The 25,736-nt window shown below is 44.8% G+C and overlaps 1 protein-coding gene across 3 annotated transcripts in view; it reads left to right on the top strand.

Moving 5' to 3' along the window:
* Nucleotides 1-25,736, top strand: part of chd7 (chromodomain helicase DNA binding protein 7) — an 80,972-nt gene that overhangs the window by 3,475 nt on the left and 51,761 nt on the right. For all 3 annotated transcript variants that reach the window (XM_082960812.1, XM_045693998.2, XM_082960813.1), the window contains exon 2: nt 14,473-16,479. In XM_082960812.1, coding sequence (XP_082816938.1) covers nt 14,650-16,479 — 1,830 coding nt within the window. In that variant the 5' untranslated portion in view covers nt 14,473-14,649. The remainder of the gene's footprint in view (nt 1-14,472; nt 16,480-25,736) is intronic.

Genomic DNA, 25,736 nt, shown 5'->3' with positions numbered 1-25,736 from the left:
AATCTAGTTGATGATCCCTGGCATATGTTATTATATATTATTCAAACTACTACTACTGGGACTTAATTGGTAAAGTATTGTTATGACAATTTAAGTTGCTCAGAGGCACCGTTTGAAGAGGCAGTTAGCTGGCACGCTATCCTTAGAAAAGTTCTCACTTGAAAGGAGTCAATAATGGTATTTTGGCAGATTTGTGGGGGAATAAAGGGTTATCATTTCATATATAAGCCCATGTGTAAAAGGAAAGGTACTTCATTCTCCTCCATATCCACTAAATCAGTCTGATTGTTGCCACAGCAGTTTAAGTGGCATACAAATCTCTAAATGTAGACCTAATGTATTTACATTCAGATTCAAACCAGGATTTATTGTGTTACAGTAATGTGTGTCAGAAACACACCTGCTGTGTAGGCCCATCTTTCTTCCCTGCCTTGCTCCTATTGGCTAACACCTTGACCTGGAACTGCAGTCCTAATCCTGTCTCGGCATTCTCATCTGATCCCCAGTGTCAGAGGTACTCTCAATCCCAATTGAGCCCTTGTATGAATACAATGGGCACTGTCTGTGTGGATCTGATCTGACCACTTATTGTTATGGCTGCCATTTTGTTAAGTTATGTGGCAGTTGTTGCTCCTCTCAGTGGAAGAAGTTGAGCATAGTTCTGTCATGTCCCTCGCGCCCCGCCGCTCTGCTCCTCTCGCCACTCCTCTCCAGGTCCGGGGTTTGCAGAAGTGTTGTGGTGGCCTGTTGTGCCTGTAAAAGCAGCACCCGCTGTCCCTTCTCCATCCCTCTCTTGCACCACCTTTCTACCTCCCATAGTCCTGGCCTTATGGACCACTCTTCTTGAAGAGAATATTTGAGATGCTGCTTCTATCTGAAGTGTAGACTAGCCAACCCCTAAGCCTTGTTTGTCAGTTCCTTTCTTCTAAACAGAACATATTATAGATTGGCCACAGCTGATAAGATGAAATGTTATTCACTCTAATCATCGTTGTATGGCTCATGCGAGGAAGCTTTGTCGACTATGTATTTCTAGATGGCTCATTTTCATACAGCAGTCGCTCCATCTAGTTATTATGGCTGGAGTAGAGGCTTTTTCCCCTCTGTCTATCCATTCATTCATTGAATTGCCATTTCCCTCAGTACTATTTGCCTGACTAATCAACCGGAATTCTTCTGCTGCTCTGTTCACAACATACTTCAGTCACAGACTGCCATCGTTGTCATCTGTGTGGCGATGTCAAAATTAGGGGTGTTGTACAAAACAAAGTCATAAGTGATTGGATCATCTCTAACCAGAGTATCGAAGCCAATGACCCATTTTCCAAACGCAGCTTTACCCACTTGTGTTCTGGCTCTTGGACCAATCAGAATGGTTAGAATGCGCTTGCGTTCTAGAAATCGTCGGAGGGACTCGGATCCAGACCCATTGTGAAGAAAAAACTAACGTGGGTGACGTAGCATAGCGTTTGGCCAGAGCAAGGCGTTTGGGTAGCCAGGCAACAATACTATCCCCTCATTCAAACAACGGCACAGTCACAGCCGAGATTCAGTATAGTGGTTAAGTGTTAAGATCTGAGCGATAATGAATCTCAATATAGCCTAGAGGAGATTTACAGACCTTTTATAGACTTAGCCTAAGTAGGTCCTTCCTTCATCAATTTGAAATGATGGGTGAAAGCAATACGGCAGAAGACCAACAAGGGATCGCTTTCACCTGTCCAGTGCTATCAGTGCAGCAGGAGAAAAGGATGCACAGTTCATGACAATTGAGTACCACCACTGGAGTGGAAAGTGAATGTAGCCTCTACAGTGTACACAGAGTAGCAGTGGAAGAGGAAGTGAGGCACACTCTCTCCTCCCCATCCTGACCCAGGGTAATCCTCTTCCTGTCCCTCACGCCCTTAACCACAGATCTGGGGTTAGTTTACCTCGAACCCTCATCCCAACCGTAACCATTTTACATGATGGAAATACCTGACTGTTGATCAGGGTGTTGGGAACAACGTGTAGGCCTAGCTCACGGTCTGTTTCGTTCCGTCAGAAGTGCATCAGGACAGACACTGACAGAAATCATCTGCCCTGAGGGAGTGTCTTAAAACCAGTAACCCTGGCTGGAGGCTCCAGCCTTCTCCTGCGCATGGGTTGGTCTAGCCCACCACCTCCCACCCAGCCGCTGACTGACTGAATACTTCTCAGCATGGTCGGGTCAGCCGTCTCTCTGGGAAATGATTTAGCTCCTCTGGGAGGCCCTGGGAATCCTGCAATTGATTCTTGGAAAACGGAGGGATAAATGGAGGTTTTGGGTTTTTGAACTGTTCGTCTGGTAAACTGTCAAATGTACCATATTAAGACTAGCATTGCACATGTTATTTTCGGGCACCAGTTAATTGCTCAAATGTCATCTCAACATAACTATAACATTTTATAGGAACAAACTTAGTATGATCTAGCCTAGTTTTGTTAGATACGAATAACCTGTAATTGCACATGATCCTAGGTTTGCAAACGAAACTCTGCTAAAGTACAGCTATTTATCACTGTGTTATGAGGGAGTGCACCACCATCTATCCAGGGTGTTGATGCATCCTCCTCCCAGTACAGCCTCTTCCAACACCACGGGTAGGAGAATGATATCATTTGCAAAAGTGAAGTTTTGATGTCAAGTTAGCTCATGTTGTTGCTACCTTAACTGTTGTGCTAGCTAACATGCTAGTGAACAGTGACACTAGCATATTGGTATTAAAAGACAAACATATTCAGCTAAAAATGTGTTTAAGCTAGCTAATGATTTGCCATCACAGTTGTGCAAAAATATGATAGCTAACGTCAGATAGCTAGCTAGGCGCTAGCCAGTCAGTGGCGCTGACAGATTGAAACTGCCATCAACATTTTTCACTATATAACATGAGATTGCTAACTAGGCATCAATTAACTAACACAATTATACAGTTTATTAGGAAGATTTAATAAGTTAGACACTCACCGGACAGCTTTGGTAGGTAGCTAACTTGATAGCTTGGTTTCCATTTTCCAACAGATTTTTCAAATTCCCCTGATTGGTCTTGGAAGTCATGTGTTCACCAGAAACGACTTCTGGTAAACGGTTTGCCTCTAGTGGCAATAAATATTGTTGCCACAGATTCACCACTAGTGGCAAACATTTGCAAACTTCTGGCAACATTTTGTGGCACACTATTTAGTTGGAAGCAAATTTGCAGGGAGATTGCTGCAACAAATTCATTTTCGTAAGGGACAGAAATGGTGTGACTGTATATGGACCTGCATTCTGCCCAACCCTACTTTTCTCTTCTTCCACATCTTTCTATGTTTTTCTTCTCCTGGGCCAGACATCCTTGACAGGAAGTTAACTCCTCTTTCTGCCCCAGGCCAACAACGGGCTGACACAAAGGGGCTTTTACCCCGGCTGACCCTGCAGCAGGTACCTCAGCTGTTGGGCAGCCAGTCAGACGAGGAGTGCCAAAGCGGAAGGCGTTGTGGTGCTGTTTCCTTGGAGTCAAGGTCAACGTTCTGCTGAATATATCACTGACAACCTCTTCTATTCCCCATGCCGACTGTTTCTACCCTTCACATGTACACACATACAACCTCTTACTCCTCCTTTGCCCCACGTTTGACCACAAAAGGCCTCTGATTTGGACAGTGATATTTTTTTCGGGAGATATTAAGCCCACATGTTGAAAGTGGAGAGCAGATTGCATAAACAGAACTCCTTCCTGTTTCCCCCCTCCCTGCTGTAAAGAAAAAATAAAGTCCCATTAACAAGGCAGCCGTGCGTAAAACAACCAGATTCCCGTAGCCCCTTCTGCCCCCTCACTCAAATCCCAGCCCAAGCATATTGCTCGCACCTCAGCCCCCCCCCCCCCCCCCCCGCCTCCCTACTCAATCGCCCCACTGCTCACATCCAGTCACATTCAAACACTGTCTTTGTGCAGTTAGCTACCCACAACAGACACATCCATACCCTCTTCCCCGTCTGCACACGCACATCAGCATGCCCCCCCCCCCCCCCCCCCCTGTGGAGCAGAGGTATAAAATATGCTCAGGCTCATGCCTCTTGTGGGGTAGGTGGAGGGAGGGAGTTTTTAGTGGGTTAGGTAAGGAGGGGGCCCTGGGAGGGGGTAGGGTAGATAAAAGGAATGCTGGTGGTGTGCCTCTGGAGAGCTAGCCCCTTGCTGGGACCTGATGCACTGCCTGTACTCTGGGGCTAGGGCTCAGGGAGGGAGACACCACAGGTGGTTCTACCATACCATGGCAGTCCACGGGGCTCTTAAGGCCACTGCTGAATCACATAGCCCTGGATTAGTGGGACCCAGAAATTAAAACCTCTGTAGGGCCTTTTATTCATATTATGAGTCATTTCATATGTTCAAAAATAAGACCTCTGTGACCATAACTTTTGGTTTTGGAGTAAGTGTGGTTAGCTTTTGGAAGTTAGACTGGCAGTGTTTATTCAATTGAACTTCACTCCGCTTTGAATCTACAAAGAAAAGCGCAGACGGTTTATTACAACAATTCATCTTGAAATGTTTACAGTTTGGTTAGGACACTTCAGAAGTAATTTGTCTTCTAACTGATCCGTAAGGTTACACTTGTCTTCAAATAGTTTTTGCAGGTTATCTTTTCAACATGCCAAGTGTCAAGTGAAAATGACTTGGTGTCATATTCGATAAGCATAAGTCTAGCCAATCAGAGGTCCAGCCAGTAGCCAACAAACTTGGACCAGGCGTTCTTCTTGTAGCATGATGATTCCTTGAGGACACAGCCCCTCTAACAACTAGTTCAGACACCCTGAAGTGAAACTCTTCTCTTAGTTAAGCTTGCTTACTACTCTCACATTTTACCTAATTTGTGTTATCATTAAAGATAAAGAACATAAGCCGTTATTAACTTAGGATGTTTGTGAAGTAGGCTTGCTGCTTCTGTAGTCTTGTAAAATTAAGGGGCAGAAATTTGCACCCATGTCGGAAGAGAATTTCTTGGGAGTGCTCCGATAGTTTATTTTGGCTTGGTTGAAAGGCGTGGACAAGATCAATTTGGAAACGTCTGTCTTCACTAATCTGTTCTGACTTGAATCAGACCTTTTGCATATGAAACAAACAATAAGTCAGGAAGTTTCCAACCATGATACGGTGCAGATTGATACTTGTGGTGTCTGTTTTTTCTCATTTGAATTTAACAGTCCTCCCCCTATAAACTTGTCTGTGTGTTTGTCGCTCTGGTGCTCTTGTCAATAGCAGCACAGCAGTTGGGAGAGCCAGCCTTCAAACCAGAACAGCAGAGTACCTCTTATGAAAAGACCTATGGTCACGCAATCTGACACAATCAACTTTACAACTTCCCTCTCCCACACGGTCTGCCTACCAGCCATGTACCAGGCCATGTTCTGATGGTATTTCTAATGAAAGGCTATTATTATGATGCATTGACTGTTGGTGATAAAGTAAAAATGGTATTGTTGTAGTATGTGACATGGCCTCCCAACCAGGCCCAGTATGTGGCCCACAGGAAATGCCTCCTGTTTACATTTTGGGGATTTCCTGGACAAAAGTGTCATTTTCAACCATCAAGAGAGTAGAGGAGGAAATAACTAGTCCCTCTATTCTGTTGCTTTTTCAGCTTGCTATACAGTCCATTTTGTAACTCGAGTTTCGAGTACAATGGTAGTTACTGACACAGAGCTGTCGACTAGCAGTTATGGTTTGGATGTTCTAGTGTAAAAAATAAATAAAAGTAGTCCTGAGTATGGGTGTGAGCGTTTAAATGAAATTAGGATCTTAACCACAAGGGAAAATCCTTAATCGAAATTCTATTTTATTATTATTTTTCCACAAAATTAATCAGTGGTGTTATAACAAAACATTTTCTGTGTTATAGCCTAACTAGACGATAGGATAGGGAAAATAGTGTAATTTAAATATTGACTCAGCCATATGAAGTAGGTGCAAAGTAAACGGCATAGTGGGTCAATTTCCTCCCTATTCCGACTACGAGAGATGGCGTCTGAGGAGCAGCGTGGCCAGAGATTTCTACTTTTCAATTCACATTACATCATTGCATTACCTTTCATTGCGGCGGGTAACGCACAATTCTTTGTCCAAAGCTCAAATTGACCATAAATATCACAGTAGACACTAGCAAGTAAGCACGTATGATTTAACAATCCGAGCAACCTTTCTTCCTAAACATATTACAATAGGAGTACTATATTACACTCTTCAATAATGCAACAATCCACAACCATGTGCAGTCAATTAGTTTATTTTCTCGTCTGTACACATTCAATTAGCTGACAATGCACAGCTTACTCCAGCTAGCTAGCTAACTAACATGCTTCATGATCAAGTAGCGTTAGCATATCAATAATGAAATACAAATGTAAAAGTACAGTAATGTTATCAGTGTCATTCTTATTATTATTATATAGGCTACACAGCTATGTAACGTTAGCAAGCTAGCTAGCTGTAGCTGAATGCTAATCTTTAGCTGAACCATAGCTAGATAAGCGCTTTAAGGCTTACACTAGCTACCGCATTAAAGTTACCTTAGAAAAAAACAGGCTTAGTTTGATCTATATCAACGAAGTCATTATGAGGTAAAAGAAAATTGGTGGCTCAGTGCAGTCAAGCAAAAAAAACATGACTTGAGATTTAAAAGTATGGCCACATTTTCAGAATGTAACAGGATGTTACTATTTCAAGGTACTCAATTCTAGCTTTTTCTATGTGTGTGGTTAAACGAGACCATTCTGTTTACACTGCGCTGCCTAGAGGCTTGCAACTGTCGGGCAAGTGTGCGCAGTCGAAACGTGACAAGTTTACATTGAAGTATATGTGTAGCTGAGGCTATTTTTGCAAAAAGTTTAACTGTAAATGCCCTAAGAGTTAAGCTTGAGGCAAAAAAATCGCCACTGTTTTGGTGCCCTTGCTACCACGCTGTGAACCTGTGCACTTGCGCAGGTACTGTGTGAGAGCAAAGGGTTGCATCTTGCTCATCTCTATCTTAGCCTATTCGTTGATGATAGGCCCTGCTTTACTGAATTTGCGAGACCTTGCAAGCCAAAAAAATTGCAAGATACAGCATTCCATTGCGAGAGAATGCTTTTGATTGCTGATAGATAAGCCTAGTACACAGTTCTGTGTTTTGTTGAAGGCTTGGGTTGTATACCGTATACGGGGGTATTTGGAAATGGCCACGGGATGGTTTTTCAATACTGTTAACTAGTTTAAAAAATTTTATTTGTAGCTACTTAAGTCAAGTAAAGCAGTCAACTTGTGAAATACGTTAGGAGATAAAGCAGATAGCGTTCTTCATTTCACCTGTCACATTATTTTACATTTTGAAGCTTACTGTTGTTCCCCAGAAAAGTTGAGCCAGTCTTGTTTGTAATTAGAACAATAGGAGAAAGAGGGAGCAGGCGATTCCAGCTGTGTATTAAGGGGTGTGCATTTTGTATTGAAAGTCAAGTGTTTTTAAAAAACATTTTCAGTAGTGATCGGGGACATGCAACTATAGTTTTCCTTCATAGAAAATACATTAGTGCAGAAAATTGATTCATTTTCATCAGATGACAACAGAAGTGCAACACTATTTGTCTGGCAGCCACACAAGTAAGAGCTTACAATGAAAAAGCAAGGTATTTTTGCAAAACGATGCATGGGCATCATTTCTAATGTTTATCATAGAAATAATGTAACCGGCTACATTTCCTTATGTTTTGCTTGAAGTTAATCTTGCATTATACTGGAGAAAAGTGGACTGGCTACACTGAGGAAAGTACCTGAAAAAAGTAGGTACACACCAGTCCGAGTGTTGACTGCTGATAGAATGCCCATTTGTCAATTGTCCTCCAAGTGAAGTGCAACTGAAGCCGAGCAGAAATTACAATAAGAAGCTTTTTAGGTCTTCATTGCGTTTCTTATTTTTCCTGCGTGGAAAAATTCTGCGTTATAGCGACCCCTAAGTTTAACTTGCTTGTTATCTAAGTGGCTGAATTAATGAGGTGACGGGGCATCATTATGTTAGCTTTGTTTGAAAGTCATAGCCCTTTTGGATGAGTTTTCTGTACAGCTGCCACTGCGATCTTTTGATTTCCTTGCATTTTTTTCTCCTCTCAGTTCTTGACCCTTCTGCTCCTTCCCCATCTTCTCCGCGCAGTGCAGGCAGACCGTTGCCCTACCAACTCGACTCCACACAGACACAGCGTGTACACATGCTGCTCCAAAGCCTGTACCGTTCTTCCTTCAGACAAGCATGCGTCTTAACTTTGTTCATTTGCACAATCTCTCGTTCAGATTTGCTTGTAAATGTCCAAACCAAAAATGACAGCGTACCAATCAAAAGTTTGGACACCTACTCATTCCAGGGCATTTCTTTATTTTTACTATTTTTCTATGGAGGAGAGATTACTAGAAACTAACTAGGTTTCCCCTTTTATCTGTGTATTAATTGTTGGATTAGAGTACACCTGATTTTGTGACTCAAAATGGGTCAAAATTCTACAGAGATTCAGAAAAAATAACCTTTTGCATTTCAGGTAAAACAACCCAATGTTTATATCCCAGGACAAATTAGCTAGCAAAAGCTAGCTAGCTTAATGTCTATGAAAATGTCGTATTTTTTTTCTTTACCTGTCCCCAAATTTAATATAGTTTGTTTTTTGATACTTCAACCAATGTGTGCTGATCGCGTCTGGTATGGATGGACAAAATCAACATGCAGACGCGTGCCCGCTCTAGTCCGCATGTTAACCATCTGAAAGGGACAGGCCCAAACTGTCGCTGGCATTAGCGCAGGTGCATTGTGAATTCACGTGGAATTCTATGCATTTTTGTTATCGTTTTAACAGAAAACCGCAAAAAAAGTGTTTAAACGGTAGGAAAAATGTTGTTTTTCTTCACATCCCTTGTGATGAGTCGACAACACATAGTCTAACCCCAAGAGTGAGCAAGTGGTGGTGGGAATGTGCATGTCTGATATTGAAGAATGGCTGTGGTGGTCTGGCTCTGTGTTTGTACGGGCAGGTAACTCTGTTGTCTCTCCTGCATCAGGGCATGCCTGACCGCACACTCGCACGTCACCAAACACACATTGGTCGGCACCCAGCCTGCGGATTGAACTCTCTCCCACTCCACCTCTCACTTGCTCCGTCTTTTACTCTTCCTATAGCTTGTTCTCTCTCCCACTCCACTCCCTCTCACTGATACACCTAAGCCCCTCCCTCTCAGACACGCACACACCCGGGCGTAGCCCTCCTACCAGAGAGAGCGAGAGGAAGGGAGAGACGTAGAGAAGGCCCTGGCACTGAGCCACATCTGTCACTCTAGAGGGAATTAGGTGAACGGTCAGCCCTCCGGCTTAGACGCCAAATCTGATCACAGGGATTCAAATTTGCAGCTTTTGGCATGGCCCCGCTGCGCACCTCGCTCGCTCCCCCCCCTACTATCCTACTTCCCTACACACACACACCACCCTGCACATGGATACACACACTCCTCCCCACGCACACACACCGTCTCATCTCCTCCCCCACAGTGCAATGTCATAGGGAGGCTGTGGGAGCTCTCTGTGCTGGAGGAGCTGAGCTGCTTAATGGGAGGAGAGGTGATTTATGGGCCAGGAGGAGAGGAAGCAGGCCAACTCCTCTTCCTGCTCTTAGCAGTAGCTGTGAGGTGATAAAAGCGGCTAGTGCTGTCACGGCGACACAGGGCCCACAGGCCCGCCACACTGGAGCCCTCAGCTCTCATTCTGGGACATTTAAATCATAACAAGGCTCAATCTGGTGAAATGTAGGCCAAAGCACGGAATAGTTTCCCAATCATTTTATTTTGAAGAACGTCCTCTTTCTCTCTCGTTCTTCTTGAGTGTTTCCCTCACTGGCCCAAGTGACTTTTTAAATGAATTTATAATTGTAGTTGTTGATTGCTATGGCCATTTACCTACTGCTTCATTTTCGCTGTGCTTCTGCTGTGTGGCTGAAATAAACAACACAGGGCAAGTTAAAGAGCATGATGGTGGGTGTATAATTGTAGTTGACTCTGTAGATGAAGAGTAAGTAGTGTAATATGTTGTAGTCTGCTGTAGGCCTATATGATGGTTTAGAAGCAATGTTCAATCACTTGCGTAGATTTAAGAAAAACTACTATAGCCTATGTTGTATTTTAGCTCATAGGGCTGGCTCAAGTACCTTATAACCGACGGTTATGGATGAAGACCGTAAAATAACCGTAAATATACATCACCTTAGATCACAAGTGCAGTTATCACAAAACAGATTATTTTCTGTTTGTAGCCTAACTAGATAGCCTATTCCTCTCTAGTATTATTTAAATGTCCTAACTTTAGGCTACTTTGGTGAATCTGCGAGGCATACAAGACCTTGCGAGATACGGATTACCCAGACCTATGTGCACATTTCTTCCTGCTTGCCCCCTCCTTTCTGTCCCTCACACTGGCTCGCCTGCTCTTTCTTTTGGCTAATGGCTAATGATGCGGGTGTGTGTTCAGTTTGTGTGTAGAATATCGTAGCCAATTCATTGATGATAGGCCCTGCTTTACTGATGTTGCGAACCATTGCGAGATGCAGCATTCCATTGTGATATACATCTCTTGATTGCTGTTAGATGGGCCTTGTTCATGGTTCCGACTCTGTCTGCCTGGTGGCCGACCTGCCTATACTGTGCCTCTCCCCTCTTTCTCCGTCCCTTGTCTATGAAAGATGCAAGTGTTTGTGTTCTCGGAATTACGGCAACTGATCAGTCTCCTCCGTTCCAAAAATACTGAATCTTAGGAGTTGATTTCTAGAGACTCAAATGTGAGTCGGGTAATCAATTATTTTGGAGTCGTCTCCACCAGTTGGAAAAATGGCAGAGAAAAGACAAGCGACAGCAGCGAAGTCCTTTATGGCATTACGATGAGAAGGAAATGCAAACTTTGCGAGGTGGAGTTCAGGTACACTAATGGTAGTACAGGTGCAGTGCTTGACCATCTGAAAGGGACGCACTGTGACAACCTAACAGTTGCTGCCAGCTGAATTGTGAATTCACATGGAATTTTATCATTTTAACAGAGCACCAATAACAAAATGGCGGTATAAACATAAAGAGAAATGGTCCATTTGTCACATCCTTAGGACACTCGCAATGGCTGCCTGGTATTGTGAAGCAATGTCTATGGTAATGTAGACTTGTCATTCAGGCTAACTGATATAGCTCATTCACTGTAATGTGTTTTTTGTAACGTCAGTTGAGTTGAATCAGTATATCACAGCACGTTTTAGAAAATGTTACTTACTGCTCCTATGGTACACTCCTGTTTGATTCATTCTACTTCTATGGCAGCACGTGCAGTCAGGAGACAAACAATGCGTAAAAAAAAAAAAAATGTTTCGCTATTCTGACAGTTATTTTGGTGACCGCTGTAATTTTGTCTGCTCAATTATCGTTATCCAAAATTCCATGACGGTCACAGCCCTAATATCTGTTACTATATCTTTGTTACTGCATAGGCCTACATGGCGGCCGTGGAGTGAGTCTATTCACCACAATAAACAGGAAGTCTGACAGCTCCAGGCATGTCACTCCACTCTCCGCCACATTGGTGGCTAACTACGGATGTGACATTACGCACGCTTCCTACTCAATCATGTTTCGTCATTCTCTCGCTCTTTCTCTCTCTCTGTGTGTGTCAACACTCCCCGCTGTGTTGTGGTTTGTCTTTAGAGATCTGTTACAGTTTGTTCTTTCTTCATCTAGTGAGTCGCCCAGCAAGTTTTTATTTGAATTCCGTTTGTCTGAGGTTGTTGCTAAAGCAAGTTTGTTGTGTTGCAACTTGCGAGCATCATTCTCTTCCTTTACTTTGCGATGTCTTTCCTTTTTGAGTTTGAGAAGGTGAAATTCGGTGTCTGAATTGTGTTTTGCGAAGGCTTACCGGTATGCTAATGTACCCTTTTTGAAGAGTTGCTGTTTAGCAGGAAATAGCTTCCCCTCACCTCATTGACTAGAAAGGTCAGTGGTAGTAGTGCGTGGGGCTGATGCTAGCAACCATGTGGAGAGGCTTGAAAGAAAGGAAAGTTTGGGGTGGGGCAGAGGGAGGGGAATGAAGAGAGGAGGTGGGGATTCTCTAGTGGGGGAAGTGAAGTGTTGAAGTTTTGGACACATTCCTCCTCCCCACTCGTGCACCCAAGCTACATAGTAAGTACTGTGACACACACACAAGCCTACACGATCCCCTTCACATACTCAAGCTTACACTAGGATCCAATTTTTGGCTGATTTAGTTCGGTTTTATTTTTCCAGGTGTCTATTTTCCACTTTTTTCTTAGGGCTCTCAAACTCACAAAAAAAAAATAGAACATTCAAGGTTAATGTTGTTCTAAGTTCAACAATGTTTAAACCACATCAGGAGACTATTTTGGAGGTCTGGGAAATGTAGTGCAAGTGCACACCAGGAAGAGCCATTGTTTCGTTAAGCGGTGTTGCTGTAATGCTCATGTGATTGCAGAGTTTGCAAAACAAATGGCCACTGGATTGACGTAAATAATCATGATGGCATTCTGCCAGGTAGGCATAGACTACTTTGGCGTTAACATTTAAGTGAGAAGGTTTTCGGGAAAGCCTTTTCCATCTTTACCAGAAGAAGGTTATCATTAGCATCATCGCTAATGTTTCAGGAAGTTGCATGAAAATACGAATCACTGACGCATTTTGTCTTGTGATTCACTTGGGTAAATGAATGCTTTTTCTAATAAGTCCAATAGATTCAGTTTATTTCCTACTAAGATCAATAAATGTAATATTGTTGAATTCCGTTTTAATGTCTGGACTCTAACGCTGCTTTCATAGGGCCCTACTCCGCCTCAAGCCTAACACGCACATGCCCACACATAAACACACGTCATGTGTTGAGTTGGACACCCAATCCCTGTGCTAGCTCTCCTTTCCGCCTGGTTTATCTCACACCTCCATAATACCGCCAGCTCATCTGATTACAGAGCTCAGGGGACGCGCAGGTTGAGGACATGCATGATTAGGGGATGCACGATATGGGTGTAAAATCTAATTGCGTTTAGTTTTTTTTACAAAATATTGCTATTTTGCACTTGGCTAAACTTTTGGAACCATTAAAATTAGAATGATCATTCCAGTTTTATGGTTAGAATACAGTGAGAAGGCAGTTTTGTTTGGTATGACAATGGAAGTAAGGGAGATGGTTGTGACGGAGTAGGAACCAAATTGTTGGTCAGTGTTTCCCAGGGGACCTTAATTGGGTTTAAATAGATGGGTACATTCAGCCAGATTTTTTATTTTTTTTATTTTTTTGCCTTTCCCCCGCTCATTTAAGAACGAGCTGCACAAGCAGTGCTGATGTATTTCACCGCTGGTACCAGCCTGTATAAGAGCGACGGTTTGGAAGCAAGATAAGTGGATTTTGCTAGCTAGCGATTAGCGTAAGGGGCTAACACATGTTTTCTAGGTACATTTGCAGCTTGCTAAGACTAACTAGAGTTTTGCAGAGAGAAAGGTACACAAACAAGTAGTATAAAATAGAACACTTGGATTTATATAAAGAAGCAAAGTGGAAAACTGCGTTATTGTTTCAAAATCAGTTGACTGCTCACTGTTTAGTCAGTGCATGCAGAGTGCAGCTCGAGCACCAGGAACTGCCTGCTTGAGTGACAGGGGGCGGGTTTTGTGTGTGTGGGATTGGGATTGGGCAGCGCTCAAAAGAGACTGAGCGAGAACTCCGTCAACTTGAGCAATAAATCTAAAGTAAAAAAAAAAAGGCGTTAGACGGCTGTGGCGTTTCAAAATGTCGCTGCATCTGGCGGTATAGATGTTGCACAGTCAATATTGCGATTTCTATTAAACATTTTATTTATTCGTGCAGCCCCACTCACTCGTGATGCACCCAGAAACACACACAAACAAAATATACATGTATGCACTCACTCTTACACACTCACACTTGAGCTCTGCCTCTCTCACTCCTCTGCCCAACAAAACACACACGCTTGAGCAGGTGGCTCCCCTCCTTGTATTCTCACATCTGCTGGGCTGATCTGGCAGCTGCTGCTGTTTAAACACCCCTGCTTCTGCCCAGGCCTTTGTTCTTTTCCAACCAACAACCCATTCTAAAGAATGAATGAGTTTAGGCTTGGTGTGTGTGTGTGTGTTGGAAGAAAATCTTTTGTTTGAAAGTAAATGGAAACAGAGGTGGGATGGGGTGGTGGGGGATGGGGATGAAAGGGCTATTGGGGGGGGGGGGGGGGGGGGGCGTTTACAACTGATTAAACTGCTAAACATGTGCCACTTTTTAAGAAATCTATTTCAGTTAGGTTAAAGAACAGGGGTAGCGTTGCACAATTGACCTGATATAGCCGATTCTAATGTTCCTATCTCTCTCTTCCCCTTCTCTGTCCTCTTCCTACCGCTCTCCTCTCCCTCCCTCCAGGTCCCATAACCTGGCTTTGCCTGACACTGCGTTCTCATTCTCTGAGAGAATTAGGGAAATATGGAGTGACATGCTGCAGATTAGTTAGCGGATTAGCGGCTTTGAGGACATCCACCTCTGTGTGAGCGCAGATTCCCTGGAGCTCCGCTCCCCCCAGCCGCCAGGTCCCCAGCAGCCATGGCCGACCCAGGGATGTTGAGCCTGTTCGGGGACGACGCCAACCTGTTCTCGGACGGGCTGGAGGGCCTGGGGGACTGTGGCTTCCCCCAGGGCCAGCCCAACCCCATGGGGCAGCAGATGCCCCACGAGCACCAGGGCTACGGTTCGCTCTCCTCCAACTCCCTCCACCACCCCTCGCAGGCCGTTCCCGGACAGCCCAAGATGGGCCACCCCTACGACCCCTTCGCGGGCTACGAGCAGCAGCAGGGCCGGATGTTGGGCAACGGGCCCGCCGTCAACGGCATGGCGTCCCCACATTCGCGCTACCACAACAATCCCCAACAACCTGGAGGGGGGCACCACGTCTATCCCGGAGCGCAGGGTGACGGGCGCGGCCAGCCATTCCCTGACGGAGGAGCCGTGTGGGGCCCCCAGGCTGGCCCCGGGCAAGGAAGGCCTCCATTCCAGCAGCAACAGGCCGCAACCCAGGCCCCCTCCCACCAACAACATGGCCCCTCAGGGCCCCAGGGCCACGGCCACCAGATGGGCCCCTACATGGGCCGGGCCGACTATGCGACCATGCAGGGCCACTCTGGCCAGACCCAGACGCCCCCTAGGATCAACCACTTCCCCCAAGGTATGGGCCAGGAGCCCAGCCACTACATGGGCCACGTGGGGCTCCAGCAGAACCCCAGCATGACAGGTCCCCCCATGCGCCACCCAGCCCAGCAACAGCAGCCTCCACAGCAGCACCCGCAACCGCCTGCCCAGCAGTTCCTCCACCGGCCCAGCCAGGAACCTATGGCCTCCCACACCCCTCGCTTCCCCCACAGCCCCTCTCGCCAGCAGCAGGTCCTGGCCGGGAGGCCCCACCAGAACATGGGGTTCAACATGCACGGCCAGGCAGCCCCCCCTGGTGCTGTAACCAGCTCAGGGCAATACCCCCCCTACCCCCAGTACGGCAACCTTAATCAGGGATTAGCCGGCAGTGCAGGGATGAGTCCCGTCATGAGCCTCAGCAGCACCAGCAACAACAGTAACGCCATGGGGCCTGCCCAGGTCCAGCGCTACCCCAACGTAGGTGGACCCCCACAGCGCTACACGGGCCCCCAGGTACACCAGCAGCCTGTCCACCCCAACCAAATCACCGGACAGCCTATGCACCCTTCCCAGCCCATGCACCCCTCCCAGGCCCAGGCCACCCCCCAACAGCAGCCCCACCTCCCCACACCGCCTCAGGGATCCTACGGCTCTCCCCCCTCCATGTCCCCAATGAGGGGCATGGGAACCCCTGGGGGCACACCTCCGCCTCAACAGGGCCGCCCCCCTAGTGCCGGCCTGGCTCCAGAGGTAGGGGGCTACCCAGGAGTCCCACTCCAGACCCCTAACCCCATGGCCCCACCTCAGAGAAACCCCACTCCCATGGGTACTCAGCAGCCACACCCCCACCTGCAACACCACACTCAGCACCCTTCCCACCCGCAGCAGCACCCCCACATGCCCCCGGGCCAGCAGCTCTACCCCGGCATGCCCCCTAACCAACGAGTCCCACTCGGCCAGGTGAGACCTCCAGGTCCCATGGCCCACGGTGAGCCTCCAGGACCCCAGGACCAGCGGCTGCTCCCTCTCCAGCAACAGGCTCCCAGACCTGGGCAGCAGCTGCAGCCTCCTCCCATGGCTTTCCAGCAGCTGCAGCAGGTGCACCCCGCCCAGGCTGCTTTGCCCCCGTCACAGGCCCAGACGCACCTGGCCGGCCCCCACCACCAGAACTCTCCACCTAACCAGCCACCCTGGGCGCCGCCGCCACACCAGTCGCCTCCAACCCCCCAGAAAGTGCCTCACATTCAGGTGAGTTTGCTTTGATGTTGAAGTTTGTGTGTGGGGGTTTTTGTGGGTTTGTTTTCATGTGCATGGGGTATTTGTGTGTGTGGGGGGGTCTGTGACATTTAACTCAGTGGTGCTCTGGGTGGAGGTTGAATGCGAGTTTTGAGGTGTGTGTGTGTGGGAAATGGATTTTTACAGCAGTTTGTTTCCTCTCCACTGCATATCCTGGCCCTCCCCAAGACCCAGGCGCCACAGTACTAATCTCCTAACCCCCCTCCCATCCCCACCCCCTCTCTCTGAGGGGGAATACTCCCTTCCTGCTCTCTAAGCATCTCTCTCCTCCCCCGTCTGCTCTCTTTCCGCCCGCTCTGCTCTCTCTATTCCATCCTCACTTCCCTCTGTTTGTTTAATTCTCTCTCTCTCTCGTTGTCTGCCCCTCTATCTTTTACTCTTTCCCCCTCTATCCGTGCACCCTATCCTGTTGTTTTCCATGTCTCGCTCTTTTCTCTCTCTTTCTGCTCTCTCTCTCTCGTTCTGCTCTCTGTGTGTGTTTGCCTTGTCTGTCTCGAAGGACTCATGCGTGAGTTAATGGTGTACAGCAGGATGTGCCCTGTCGGGAGGGAGAGAGGGGAAAGGGGGGCAGGGGAGGATAGGGGGAGCCAGTGGGGAGCCAGTGGGGAGTGGAGGTTACCAGCTCTCAATAGTTTGCTGTGTGTGTGTCCTGGCTTCCATTAGCTTGTTTTGTGCTCAAAGCCTCTTTCCCTGCTAACCCATTCACATACAATGGCCGCCCTGTGGCAGCACACACATCTAACACTTAGCATCTCTATTAGTCCTCTTCCTCATTCACACCATCACCACTCTCCACTCCTCCTCTTCCCTTTTACCAGCAGTGGCCCCCTCGCCCCATCCCCCCAGTACGGGGACTCCTATTAGGGACTTTTGTGGTTGACATTTAAGATGTCAGAGTTAATTTGCCCAACGCGAATGACCTAGATGTTAGGCACACAGTTAAGCCTCATAGCATCGCTTCGGTCCCTGGCTACAAGAACGTAACCCCGTTATATGTTAGGCTGGCTGAGGGAAATGCGCCCAAGGACGTCAAGACCATGATGGCGTTATTGTTCCTGTGGTGGATCTGATTTCCCCCCCCCCCGGTCGCGGTAGCAGTGTCTGGCTCTTCAGCTCTCAACTCTGCATCACTACTCTCTAATATGGTAATAGGGTTCCTGACAGTCAGCAGCTCCTTTAGCTCCCAGCCGTGTCTGCCCTGGCTGCTGTAATATGGTTATGCGGGGTTCGATATCGCAACAAACAGTCGCGTTTGCGGCCGTTTGACTTGGCAGTGCGACGCACATTTTTAATTTGTCATAAAGGGTTTTTAAATATATTTTTGTACCTAGATAGTTTTTTCATTATTATTTATTCAAACTGTAATGTGCAATTGACCAAACACAAACCAGCTTTCTGCAGTGCGTATGTGGTCCTGTAGGTCTACTACTTTGTGTAGCCGTTAGGCTTTCGTTAGCATTGCTGACAGTCTTTGTGTAGATGTAAATGCAATTTGGGCTGCAATGCGATTTAAAACTAAAGAAGCAATCCAGTGACCATTTTGTTTTGAAAACTCAATCACAAGTGCGCCGCGTCATAAGCTAAGGTTCCCATAAAGTAAATGTAATTGAATTGTCAAAATGATATAGCCTAATTAGCCTATTCGTATACAGTTCATTCGCAAAGTATTCAGACCCTTTCCTAATTTTTCTTACGGTAGTCTTATTATAAAATGTATAAATAAAATAACCTCAATTTACACACTATCCCATAATGACAAAATGCTAGCTGTTTTTTGGTCATTTTGGCAAATTTATTAAAATAAAAAAGACCTTAACCTCCCTGGGCAAGGTCCCACCTAGTCAACAGCCAGTGGAATCGCGTGGCGCGAAATACAAATACCTCAAATGCTAGAACTTCAATTTCTCAAACATATGACTATTTTACACCATTTTAAAGACAAGACTCTCGTTAATCTAACCACATTGTCCGATTTCAAAAAGGCTTTACAGCGAAAGCAAAACATTAGATTATTTCAGGAGAGTACCCTGCCAAAAATAATCACACAGCCATTTTCAAAGCAAGCATATATGTCACAAAAACCAAAACCACAGCTAAATGCAGCACTAACCTTTGATCTTCATCAGATGACACTCCTAGGACATTGTTATACAATACATGCATGTTTTGTTCAATCAAGTTCATATTTATATCAAAAACCAGCTTTTTACATTAGCATGTGATGTTCAGAACTAGCATACCCACCGCAAACATCCGGTGAATTTACTAAATTACTCATGAATAACGTTCACAAAATACATCATTATTTTAAGAATTATAGATACAGAACTCCTTTATGCAATCGCGGTGTCAGATTTTAAAATAGCTTTTCGGCGAAAGCACATTTAGCAATATTCTGAGTACATAGCCCGGCCATCACGGCTAGCTAATTTGACACCCACCAAGTTTGGCCCTCACCAAACTCAGATTTACTATAAGAAAAATTGGATTACCTTTGCTGTTCTTCGTCAGAATGCACTCTCAGGACTTCTACTTCAACAACAAATGTTTTGGTTCCAAATAATCCGTAGTTATATTCAAATACCTCCGTTTTGTTCGTGCGTTCAGGTCAGTATCCGAAGGGTGACGCGCGAGTGCATTTCATGACAAAAAATATCAAAATATTCCATTACCGTACTTCGAAGCATGTCAAACGCTGTTTAAAATCAATTTTTATGCTATTTTTCTCGTAAAATAGCGATAATATTCTAACCGGGCGACGTTGTATTCATTCAAAGGCTGAAAGAGAAAAAAATAGAATTCTCATGAACGCGCATCTCCAGTGTCACTGTTCCCAGCCTGACCACTCACAAACAGAGCTGCTGTACTTCGCCCAGAGACTGCAGACACCCCATTCCACTTTCTGGCGCCTTCTGAGAGCCAATGGAAGCCTTAGAAAATGTCACGTTACAGCAGAGATGCTGTATTTTCGATAGAGATGCCACAGAAAGAGAACAAATTGTCAGACAGGGCACTTCTGTATGGAATCTTCTCAGGTTTTGGCCTGCCATATGAGTTCTGTTATACTCACAGACACCATTCAAACAGTTTTAGAAACTTCAGAGTGTTTTCTGTCCAAATCATATGCATATTTTCGTTTCTGGCCAAGAGTAGTAACCAGTTTAAATTGGGTACGTTTTTTTAACCGGCCGTGCAAATACTGCCCCCTAGCCCCAACAGGTTAAGTATTCAGACCCTTTCCTGTGAGACTTGAAATTGAGCTCAGGTGCATCCTGTTTCCATTGATCATCCTTGAGATGTTTCTACGACTTGATTGAAGTCCACCTGTGGTAAATTAAATTGATTGGATGTGATTTGGAAAGGAACACGCCTGTCTATAAGGTCCCACAGTTGACAGTGCATGTCAGAGCAAAAACCAAGCCGTGAGGTCAATGGAATAGTTCGTAGAGCTCCGAGACAGGATTGTGTCGAGGCACAGATCTGGGAAAGGGGTACAAAAAATTCTGCAGCATTGAAGGTCCCCAAGAACAAAGTGGCCTCTATCATTCTTAAATGGGAGAAGTTTGGAACCACCAAGACTCTTCCTAGACCTGGCTGCCTGGCCAAACTGAGCACATAGCCAAGACAACGTAGGAGTGGCTTCGGGACAAGTCTCTGAATGTCCTTGAGTGGCCAAGCCAAAGCCCGGACTTGAACCCGATCGAACGTCTCTGGAGAGACCTGAAAATAGCTGTGCAGCGACGCTCTCCATCCATCTTGACAAAGCTTGAGAGGATTTGCAGAGAAGAATGGGAGAAACCCTTCAAATACAGGTGTGCCAAGCTTGTAGCGTCATACCCAAGAAGACTCAAGGCTGTAATTGCTGCCAAAGTTGCTTCAACAAGGTATTGAGTAAAGGGTCTGAAATACTTATGTAAAGGTGAGATTTCAGTTTTATATTTTTAATACAATAGCAAATATTTCTAAACATATTTTTGCTTTGTCATTACGTGGAATTGTATGTAGATAATCATTTTTAGAATGAGGCTGTAACTTTACAAAATATGGAAAAGGTAAAGGGGTCTGAATATTTTCTGAATGCACTGTCTAAATGTGTTTATTGGGTTTCTACATTTGAAAACAAGGATGGTCCAACTTGGGCCATCATGGAGATAGTGAAGCCTTCCAACTTCTCCTGTCTTGTTGCTGTGTTCCCCACTGCCAATGAACGTCGGCATCCCATATTTTAAATCCTTTAGTCAAGAACTCCCTTAAAATCTGGTCCCAATTCCGAAATCACTTTTGCCTAAAACATGCAATCTGCTTCTCCCCATTTTAATGTTCTAATTGTCTTTTCAGCATCGCAGATTTACACAGCATTTCAGTTCTGGCATAGGAATGGTCTGGTGTTTATTAGTGACCTATTTGTTGATAAAACATTTCTCATTTGATATTCTGAGGGTTGACCATAACATTCCCACAACCTTTTTTTTTTTTAGGTACCTCTAAACTCTGCTTTGCTAAAAAGCATTTCCCTTCATTTCCACTCGAGCCCTCTAATTGTCCAAATCAAAGTGTATTTGTCACGTGCGCCGAATACAACAGGTGTAGTAGACCTTACAGTAAAATGCTTGCTTACAGGCTCTAACCAATAGTGTGAAAAAAAGGTGTGTGTAGGTAAGTAAAGAAATAAAACAGTAAAAAGACATTTGAAAATAAGAGTAGCAAGGCTATATACAGACACCGGTTAGTCAGGCTTATTGAGGTAGTATGTACATGTGGGTATGGTTATAGTGACTATGCATGGGTATGGTTATAGTGACTATGCAGTCGTGAGGTGCTTAGATCTTAACATGTATCTGAAGGGCACAATTTCCAGATTATAGGACATAATACAGAACATTAATCTGCCTTCCTGGGCAAATACAATCTCCATGGGAGCAAGACATGGGTGGCGAGCTACACGATGACATATGGCAACATAGTATGTGGCGTATCCACACATCATTTTGCATAAGGCATGCAAGTTCAAGCCTTTGCACCGTCTCCATTACTCGAATGACAGATTGGCAAAAATACATCCAAGTGTTTGAGATGCCACCAGAGCCTAATGACTGTGGGACACATGTTTCGGTCATACCAATCTTTGATTGGTGTCTCGGACCCCATTTTTTTTTTATATGCATTCTCACTTACAGTACCAGTCAAAATTTGACACTTACTCATTCCAGGGTTTATCTTTATTTTTACTTTTTTGTACATTGTAGAATAGTAGTGAAGACATCAAAACTATGAAATAACACATGGAATCATGTAGTAACCAAAAAAGTGTTAAACAATTAAAAATATATATTTTATATTAGATTCTTTAAATGGCTGCCCTTTGCCTTGATGACAGGTTTGCACACTCTTGGCATTCTCTCAACCAGCTTCATGAGGTAGTCACCTGGAATGCATTTCAATGAACAGGTGTGCCTTGTTCATTTGTGGAATTTCTTCCCTTAAAGTGTTTGAGGCAATCTGTTGTGACAAGGTAGGGGTGGTATACCGAAGATAGCCCTATTTGCAAATCAACCAAGTCCATATTATGGCAAGAACAGCTCAAATAAGCAAAGAGTAATGACAGTCCATTACTTTAAGACATGAAGTTCAGTCAATACGGAAAATGTCAAGAACTTTGAAAGTTCAAGTGCAGTCGCAAAAACCATCAAGCCTATGATGAAACTGGCTCTCATGAGGACTGCCACAGGAATGGAAGACCCAGAGTTACCTCTGCTGCAGAGGATAAGTTCATTAGTGTTACCTGCCTCAGAAATTGCAGCCCAAATAAATGCTTCACAGAGTTCAAATAACAGACACATCTCAACATCAACTGTTCAGAGGAGACTGCATGAATCAGGCCTTCATGGTCAAATTGCTGCAAAGAAACCACTACTAAAGGACACCAATAAGAAGACTTGCTTGGTCCAAGAAATACGAGCAATGGACATTAGACCAGTAGAAATCTGTCCTTTTGGTCTGAGTCCAAATTTGAGATTTTTGGTTCCAACCATCGTGTCTTTGTGAGATGCAGAGTATGTGAACGGATGATCTCCGCATGTGTGGTTCTCACCGTGAAGCATGGCGGAGGAGGTGGTGAGATGGTGTGGGGGTGCGTTGCTGGTGACGCTGTCTGATTTGATTTAGAATTCAAGCCACACTTAACCAGCATAGCTACCACAGCATTCTGCAGTGATACGCCATCCCATCTGGTTTGGGCTTAGTGGGACAGTCATTTCGTTTAAGGGCTATTTGACCAAGGAGAGTGAGTGCTGCATCAGATGACCTGTTCTCCACACCAATTGAGATGGTTTGGGATGATTTGGACCGCAGAGTGAAGGAAAAGCAGCCAACCAGTGCTCAGCATATGTGGGGAAAAGCAGCCAACCAGTGTTCAGCATATGTGGGAACTTCTTCAATACTGTTGTAAAAGCATTCCAGTTGAAGCTGGTTGAGAGAATGCCAAGAGTGTGCAAAGCTTCCATCAAGGCAAAGGGTGGCTACTTCGAGGATCTCGCATATAAAATATATTTTGATTTGTTGAACACTTTCTTTTGGTTACTACATGATTCCATGGGTTATTTCATGGTTTTGATATCTTAACTATTCTACAATATTGTAAAAATGAAGAAACCCTTGTGTAGGTGTGTCCAAACTTTTGACTGCTACTGTATGTGGAATAAGTATTAACCCCAACCTGTTCAGCTAATTTTGGAGTACTTCTCCTAGATCAGAATGTTACCACACATCAGGCGAATGCAACGGCATTTGCCTCACTGCTAGCTCTCCGCCTTGTCCTCTTTTTCTGGAAGTCTGCAAAGCCAACTTCCTTTATGCAGTGGGTTAGGGAGGTAATGTCATCTCTGCCTCTAGAAAAGGTTAGGTGCACTGTGCTTGGGTCCCGACAAAAGTCATGTCTGATCTAGTGGCCGTATTGTGGTAATTTTTTTTCTTCTCCATTGTCTATTTTTTGCTGTCTTATTTACTTTTCTGTGATATGTTTGTATGATGCCTTGGTGGGTTGGGATTGTTGTGCTGTTTTCTTCCTGTTCTCACATCTGAAAACCTATAAAGTACATGGTGTTAAATGTGACCATGTGCTGGTGCCACCAACTCAGTTAGTAGCACCAGTGGGATAAAGTTAGTGTAGAACCCTGTTGTGGGTGACTAGTAGGGGTGGGAGATATTTGGGAAGACCTCTATCTGATATAATTATTTTGTGCTGTTAATGACTAGGTAATTCCAGACTGTAAAATTGCTGTCCTTATTTAAAATAGTTGCATTCTCATTAAATAATCTTAGTATGGTGAAAAAATAAGGCTAAGTTAATTAATTTAGTAGTAATTTTCAACATATTGATTCAGTTTAACTGATAACTGCAGTTTGGATTTGTAAAGTTCAAATTGATAAAGTCATGCACAATATATTGTCAATGTCAAATATCACTATCTGATTTAATCATATATCGGCCCAATCCTTGTCTAGTGCACGCTGCACAGGGTGACCTATTCTTTAAAAGTCAGTCACGGATGCTGAGCTGATGGATACTGGCTCCATGAACTTTCTTCTATATAGCAAGCAGCACCAATCATGCTCTAAAGAAAGAGTGTGTGTCACGCATGTAAATATCACTATAGGCCTGAGCAAAAACTATTGCTGATTGGTCTGACGAGATCGGTGTTCTGTCACCCGCTCCTAGCGACATCCAGAGCAGGCGGCATCAACTTTTCCAACCGAACGACAATGCCTTTTTTTTTTTTTTTTTTTCATCAGTCAAGGAGGCAGCAGAGCAAGTCTGTGGAGACTACTCTGATTCATCATTTTCCCATCTGCAAAAGCAATGATGTGGGAAACATTGGATTACCAAGCTACCTGGAATATTATGAATGTATCTGCCTGCCTTGTGCCTACAGAGTTGGAAAATATTGCTTTGCATTTTGGCAGGGCCGGCTATATTTATTTTGTTAAAAGTGCTTTGCGAGGGCCATATCTGCACCTGCACGTTTTGAAGGCTGCAAGTATGGATTCCATTCTTCTGAGTAGCATTTCGTCCATTATGATCCCATTCGGAGAATGGAGGAGTTTAACAAGCACCTAGATTTAATCAGCAGATGCTAGCTAACTGGACCCGTTTGACGGAGTTAATGTTTACAAATGTGGGCTTCTCCCATGACTGCTGAAACTGGCACGTTTATCACTTCAACTCCCTCTAGTCCGTTTTGTTTTCAAGGGGATAGACTGAAAGACCAATTCAAGAGTACTTTTGAATAAGAAAAGGTGTCCTTGGTGTCATTCTGCCTTTTCAAATTCAGCTGTTGTAGGAATTCTCCACCTGGTTACCTCTTGGTTAACACAGTGGATGTTTATTCTTTTTGGTTGGCATCAACAAATGGTAAAAAAAATGATACGTTAATGTTTTAGTCAATGGCCTTATTCTTTGGGGCTGGTGGATCACCAACTTATCCTCCAGTGATGGTAAGGCCCATTTTAGGATATTCAGCCCTCTCCCTCAAGTGCTCGAACTCCAAAAGACTCAAGGTGCACCCCCACCACCCTCCCTCAAAACCACAAAACATTGGTTGATTGGCATCTAGGGTCTTTTACATCCTTAGGCCACAGGCCTGCCATTTTGATTTAAGAGTGTTGAATTGGCATCAGAGTTGGGAACAATTTCAATTCAGCAAAATGAATTGAACTGACATTGTAAAGAAATATTCTGGTTTGAAATGAAACTGACCCTAACCCTGATTTGCACAGGGCTGAAGGACAGGGGGTCCCAGGGGTTTCTAACCATAGCCTGTGAGCAGGGGTCTGCCAGTTGCAAAGAATTGACAAACCCCAGACGGTCAAGCCAATGGTTCTCCATCACCAGAGACTATACAGTTGACTGTTTTCAATGCCATCGTTGTCCATATTTTATGCTTCCTTCAAGAAATACTGAATATGAAAAATGGAGGACCATATTTGGTGCGTCGCAATGGCGTCGTTCGCCCTGGAGGTGTTGTGGTGAAGGACCACAGCCACTCAGCAGCAGTGGCCGCCCTCTGCTCTGCTCCTTCAGGGAGTATTTAGCTCAGAGAGCGAGCACTTTGGCTGCCAGAATAACCGGCACATCACTCTTCCCCTCCGAGAGATGAAACCCAATACCGTCCGTATCGTATTCTGCACTGCTGCTGTCACATTAGCGATGC

Source organism: Salmo salar, chromosome 14, assembly GCF_965601325.2.
Source record: "Salmo salar chromosome 14, fSalSal1, whole genome shotgun sequence".
In the NCBI taxonomy this organism is placed as follows: Eukaryota; Metazoa; Chordata; class Actinopteri; order Salmoniformes; family Salmonidae; genus Salmo; species Salmo salar.
The sequence above is the reverse complement of the archived record's forward strand: the minus strand, read 5'-3'. Positions and strand labels throughout refer to the sequence as shown.